This window comes from Chionomys nivalis, chromosome 16, assembly GCF_950005125.1.
Source record: "Chionomys nivalis chromosome 16, mChiNiv1.1, whole genome shotgun sequence".
Lineage (NCBI taxonomy): Eukaryota > Metazoa > Chordata > Mammalia > Rodentia > Cricetidae > Chionomys > Chionomys nivalis.
Genome location: NC_080101.1, coordinates 28,509,582 through 28,515,906, shown reverse-complemented (window position 1 = coordinate 28,515,906; position 6,325 = coordinate 28,509,582). Strand labels below are relative to the sequence as shown.

The 6,325-nt window shown below is 53.6% G+C and overlaps 1 protein-coding gene across 1 annotated transcript; it reads right to left on the bottom strand.

The window, feature by feature from the left end:
• Positions 1–275: 275 nt before the first annotated feature.
• On the bottom strand, positions 276–5,367 carry Aqp3 (aquaporin 3 (Gill blood group)). The gene is made up of 6 exons (XM_057790713.1): positions 5,202–5,367; positions 2,272–2,398; positions 1,869–2,006; positions 1,471–1,589; positions 1,019–1,236; positions 276–928 (listed from the first exon to the last, which is right to left on the bottom strand). Exons 1-6 carry the CDS (start codon positions 5,307–5,309, stop codon positions 760–762), a joined length of 879 nt encoding a protein of 292 aa, XP_057646696.1. The 5' UTR covers positions 5,310–5,367; the 3' UTR covers positions 276–759.
• Between the last annotated feature and the right edge of the window lie 958 nt (positions 5,368–6,325).

Below are 6,325 nucleotides of genomic sequence, written 5' to 3'. Positions count from 1 at the left end.
GTCAACAGTACATTGTTGATTGGAAGATTAAAGGAAGGAAAAACGCCTTTAAGAAGGAGTCTCCCCTATTCCTAAGACTGTAACATATATATATATGTATGTATGTATGTATATATTTATATATTAAAAAAAAGAAAATATGAAATTTATGGCCTGGACTTGATTCCCATCCCAATGCCTATCTTATGACAGAAATACATACACAGCCCCTACTCAGGGATACTAGCTCCAAATGTGAGCTACGCCCCTCTTATCCCCCCCCCCACAGCCTAGAAACCCACTGTAAAAAAAAAAAAAAAAGAGCAGACACACATACTCAGAAACACACTTCTGGGTCCCCCTCCGCATGGAGCCCCTGAAGCATGCACACTCCGATACTTTCCTCACAGCTCACTCCCTTTTCCGGGGCTCCCTTGAACTGTTAGGGTCTGTTTTGAAAATTTGGTCCCTTCTGAATGTCTGGAAAACAGCATACAAGCATGCCTGTACACACATACACACACACACACACACCGCACATTCTTTTCCTTTTGGAAACAAAAGGATGTTTGGTCCTGCTTGCTATCCTACTTTGGCTTAAGAATGGGGATCGAATGTCTTATCGGGCAGAGTTCAGTAGAGATTCTGGAAGGGCCACCCAGCAGGGGTGGGTACGGGTAGCGTCCTAGTCTGTGAGAGAGGTATCACAGGGGGCTCTCAGGGAGTGGCCCACACACGGTGGGTACTCGAGAGTGAAGAGTGGGCATGGCTGTTGCCCACTCAGATCTGTTCCTTGTGCTTCACATGAGCCAGCTTCACATTTTCTGCCTCCGTGGAGGGTGGGGGCTGCTCCAGGTGGCATCCAATCATGAGCTGGTACACGAAGACGCCGGCAATGGAACCGAGGAGCGGAGAGACGATAGGTACCCACCACCAATGCCGGCCGGTCCTGGAAGGCAGACACAGGTAATCAGAGACGGGTAGGTAGGCAGGGCAGAGTAAAGACAAGCTAAGCTGAGTGAGTGGCCGCTGTACTCACGTGAAGACTTCTGAACCCCAGCCAGCTAGAGCAGTGAAAAGACGCGGGCCAAAGTCACGGGCAGGGTTGACAGCATAGCCAGAATTGAAGCCCATGGAGGTTCCAATGACCAGGACCACAAGGCCCACGGTGAAGGCCTCCAGGCCACGGGGGACAGGGTTGTTGTAGGGGTCAACAATGGCCAGCACACACACGATGAGGGAGGCTGTGCCTATGAACTGGGGAGCAGAGAGAACAAGGTGAGGCACAGTTCCTTCCCCTACCCTCTGCCTTGCCCTGGCTAATCCTAGCATGCTTGCGGTTCAGAGGGACGCTCCAAGCTTTATAAAAGACCTGCCACCGTGTTCTGAGGTTGGGGTTCCCACAAACTGAGAAATCCTACTACAACCAAGGAGTATAGTCCAAAACAAGCCTGTTCCTCTGCATTTGCTTCACATGTCCCCAATTCATACCTGATCAAAGAAGCCATTGACCATGTCCAAGTGTCCGGACGGGTAAGTGGCAAAGATGCCAGCTGTGCCATTGGGGCCGGAGACGATAAGTTCATTGTTGGCAAAGCCCCAGATTGCATCTGGTGACAGATTAGACGCATTGTGAGTGAGGGCAGGGCCTCCCCTCTCAGACCTGCCCTCCCCACCCTGCCAGGGGTCATGGGGTGGAGGACCTGAAATTGTTGTTGCCCAACTTGTTTCTTTCCCTTAAAGCCCCCAACGTGGGTCTGAGTGTTAATGAATGAGTCATGCGCTCTGGGCCTGGGCAGGCCTCAGCTGTCATCAATGGGACTGGTGCCAACAAGTACTTAAAGAGGGAAAGTGCAGGGGAGAAGAAGGGCAGGATGGGGAATGCTTACCGTAGTACAGCCCAAAAACGATCCCAGCGCCCAAGAAGGCCCCCAGTGTCTGTGCCAGTGTATAGATGGGCAGCTTGATCCAGGGCTCACGTGCTAGGAAGCACATGGCAAAGGTCACAGCGGGGTTCAAGTGGGCTCCTGAGCAGGAATAGAACCAGTTAGCTACAGCCCACCACCATGGGGAGGCCAGGGCTCCCAGCACTCCTCCCTTCTGGGGTGCAGGAAGGTTTGCATGGCCCGCATGGCAGGTGGACTATGTCACAGACTGATAATCTCTGATCCAAGGGGAGAGTCTCTTCCAAAGGTCCCACAGCTGAGGGCGCCGTTCGAACCCACATGTGGGGATGCCCCTCGCTCTCTGCTCTCCAGACAGACACTGTTGGAAATGACGGTGTGGACTTACCAGACACTTGGCCGGCCACCAAGATGGCAAGGGTGACAGCGAAGCCAAAAGCCAAGTTGATGGTGAGGAAGCCACCATGGGTGCCCCGACTGAGCACCACCTGAGCCACGGAGCCACAGCCAAACATCTGTGTCAGAAAACAGAGCAAACGAGGTCCTGTTGAGACCAGCAACACCGGCCATCAGAGAAGACTGGAGGTCCTTCCTGGAACCTAACCCAAATCCCTCCTGCTGTAATTGCGAGTCCTTCGCCTGTGATGCTCCATCTTGAACATAGCAGAGTCCTGTGGAAATACTAGTAATGGACACATGACTGGGAACCCAGAGGGTTGAACAATATTCCCAGGTTTTTCCTCAGTCCCAGAAGAGCCCGGGAGGGGCTGTCACTATAGTAGTTTCTATCTGTGTCCTCCAGACCTAGCACACAGAGGTAGGCCATACCCTCTCCTGCCTGCATGCTGTTCCAAAGCGGAGGTCACTGTGAAGGTGAGGGGGAATACTACAGAGAGAGGAGGGAGAACACACTCCCGAGTCTAGAAAAGCAGAGCTCCTGGCTCTCCCTCCCCCTCCCCGCACTCTTCCCTCTTCTGTCCCTATGGGCACCTCCCCAGGCCAATCTTCCCCTTCCTGCTCCAGTCCTCTGCCTCCTGGATTCCCACTCAGACCTCAAGGGTCCCAAATACAAGGTTTTAAGAGGCTTTTCTCTCTAACCCCAGTGCGATCTCTTCTAACCTCCGACCCGGGATAGAGGGACTAAGAGACTAGGGTCCCTCAAGTTTAGCATGTGCAGGACATAATATATGTTCAAGAGGGAAAATACTCTCCACCAACTGTAAAGTGCTGTTGTCCAGAGCCTCTAGTGTCACTCAAAGCTCCTCCAGCCCAGACCTGAGTCTCTTTCTCACGTCTCCATAATTAGTGCTATATTATATGAGCTGGGCCTGGTCCCAGTACTTGGGAGGCAGAGGCAGGTGAATGTCTATGAGTTCAAGGCCAGCCTGGTCTGCTTAGTGAGTTCCAAGACAACCAGGACCCTGTTTAAAAAAAAAAAAAGTGCCCTGCTGACCAGCAGGCTGTGCTCCATTAATTCCAATAGGCCCGTGCCGTGCCATGTACTGAGCTGTTAAGCACCGATTACTATCACTCAGAAGGATGAGGCAGGGGAAGCCCGTGGCGCTGATGAGGGTCAAAGGTGAGCAAGCAGGTAAAGCAAAGATCAGAGGTGGTAAGAGTGAGTACAGGGTGCCGCATATGGAGGTCTGGGGCACCATGCCCAGCCAGACCCTGGCCTGAGCTCAGGCCAACACCTGGCTTCATGCCAAGAAGCCTTGGGAGGAGGAGCTATCAGAGCCAGTTCCTCCACCTTGGGGCTAATCTTCCTCTTCCTTCTCCACCCCCTCACCCCAATCTCCAGGTTCTCAGCTAGCCCCTCACCCCACCCAACTATAGACCTCAGAGGGGCTTTTCTCACCCCCAGAGACAACCTGGACTCCGACACTGCAAGGTTCTGAGGCCCCAGCACAACTACACAAGCAAGTCCTCATCCACTAGGGTACCCCCTAGGCCTGCCCACCCACCCACCCCAACTCTGCTTTCCACTGACACCTGATCCCTTCCAACTCCCTGAGCCTGGAAGCCCTTGCCACAAATCCAGCACCCTCTCTTTATGGTCCACGATAAGCCCAGTGATCCTGGGACTCGGTGAGGGCTGCTATTCTCTTAGTAGGAGTTGACCTGAGATCTGGGGAGGAATAAGGAGGCCCCCTGTGAAGTGGAAGCCACCTCCCTTGTCCTTGTTGCTCCAAAACAGGTGGCGGGACTCACAAATCAAGATAGGGAACAGGGCAGGAGGGTGACAGTGCCCCCCCCCATTCCCTTCTTCACAGAGGGAAGAGAGGGAAGAGGGACACCAATACGCCACTAGTCTGTGAAGTCAGAGGCAAGTTTGGGCCCTCTTCTCCCCATGAAGCCTCTTGTTATTTAACTGATCTATATTACTGAGGACTGGGGGAGTGGGGAGCACTGGAACTCAACCCAGCCACTGCAAAGGGGCCACTTAATTCAGAAGAGACTCGGGGGAAACAAATGTAACGAAACGGCATGCACGGCTGAAAGTCAGAGTAACTGGGACAGGAAATGAACACCATAACTGCCTGTCAGACAGAGAAATGCACCCAGAGTTACCCAGAACAACTCGGCAAAACCGGAGAAACCTCCCAAAAACAACAGAGAGGCAGAGGAAGGATCCAACGGCCAGCAATCCTCTGCAGACGCTGAAAGCAATGGGCCGCAGACAAGACCTGGTACTATGGCGTAAGGGAAACAAACTTAAGACACACACACACACCCAGTCCTCTGTCAGGGCCGTTTCCCTCCACAGCCTCCTATCTTCAGAACATTCTTTTCTTCTAATTTTGCTGCTAGCAGCCCAAGAGACCTGCACCCTCTGCCCCCACCTGTGGTAATCTGTCCTCCCTTCGCTGCAACTTTTGGACTTTCTGAGGCTTAATTATTCATTAGGGGCCAGACACCCAAGACCCAAATAACCTAATGAGGGGATCGTTTGCCTTCACTGTGTGCTGGGGCTGGGGCTCTGGGAAGCTGGAAGGCTGGGAAGAGAAAGGCCTGGAGGTCCCAAGCTGTAGGGGTGACCCTGCTGGCAGCCCGTGATCTGAGTCTCCAGGGGGAAAGGAGCAGACTTGCTCTTGGTGAGCAACGCGTTCGTTCTCAAGAGTCAGGGCTGTCAGGAGCTGACTTAGAACTGTGAGGACCAGGGCTTCAGAGGTCAGCTTGACCCCTGAGGGTTAAGCCTGGAGAGCGGAGCTGGGGAATCTGGTCGGGTCTGCCTTGAAAAACTGTCCCTCAGGTGAATAAGGAGTTGGGGAACGCGGGACTGGAAAGAGAAAGGGCTGTTCACTTCACTGCACTCACCACAAGGATGAGGGTCCCCAGGCACTCCGCCAGCGCCTGGCGAAGCAGCCGGTAGCGGATATGGAGCATCTCCCCGCAACGGTTCACCAACTCCTTCTGTCGACCCATGGCAAGGCAGCAACGCGGTCGGGCGCGGGGGCGAGAAGTGGCTAGCGGCGGGCACCAAGAGCGGTGGTGGCCCGGAGCCTAGGTGGCGCCCTTTATATGCGCGGGAGAGCAGCCCCGCCCGCAGAACCTCACCGCAGAGTCCTGCCGGGGCAGAGAGAGCAGCCACCACCCACCGCCCAGCCTAGGGGCGCTGGAGGGTGACCGGAGCTGGTGAGGAAGGTTCTAAGGAGCTTTAAGGGTGGGTTGGCTCTGGAGGGCACTTAGGGGAGGGAGTCAATTTCGGGGAGGCCTGAAGTACTGTGAAAAAATGACCTAAAGTGAAAAAACGATCTCCTGGGTTTACAGTGAGTCTTGTGGGCATCGTCTCACGCTATGGGTGAAACCTGTAATATGTAAATACTGGAGAGGAACCAGCTTGCTACAAGATGCTACAAGCAGGTCCTCAGTCAGGTGGCTGAAAAGAAGGCTATGGGCCCCAAGTAAGAAGAGAACTCACAGTACCTCCCCTAGTGGGCACAAGCGTGCTGAGTTCTAACCAGAATTCACCAGCCCTTCTTGTGCTCTAGGAACAAGTCACACGTTGAACGTGTTGGTCGGTTATGTCCATAGCTGTGTTAACATGACATATGTCATGTGTGCCTGATCATACAACCTTTGATGTGCACACGCCGGCTGGGGTACCTGGACTTTCTCTTGTGGGGCTTTCTTGCACTATACCAGTGGCTCCTGAGGCTGAGCTGTGATTGTCCTGACATGCCACATCATCATGCCAGCAGGGTGAATTCCAGCTGTTTTTAACCCTCTCCTTTCCCCACCTGATTGACCGCCCGTCAGAAGTAAACCTATCCTTTTGAGTGATTAAACTCGGGGCCAGGAGATGGCTCAGCAGGAACAGGGCTTACCATGGAAGGCTGGTGGACCTGAGTTCAGTCCTTACCTGAAGGCAGAGGGAGAGAGTTATCCTACACATTCCTAGTGGTGCATGTGCCCACACATACATTTTTTTTTTTTGGAGA

Bases quoted from the DNA above. Each gene is read 5' to 3' on its own strand.
- Aqp3 (XM_057790713.1), bottom strand. From the start codon at position 5,309: ATGGGTCGACAGAAGGAGTTGGTGAACCGTTGCGGGGAGATGCTCCAT. The intron at 2,399-5,201 runs GTGAGTGCAGTG...TTTCTGACACAG, and splicing joins TGGGGACCCTCATCCTTGTG to ATGTTTGGCTGTGGCTCCGT. The intron at 1,590-1,868 runs GTAAGCATTCCC...ATCTGTCACCAG, and splicing joins CGTTTTTGGGCTGTACTACG to ATGCAATCTGGGGCTTTGCC.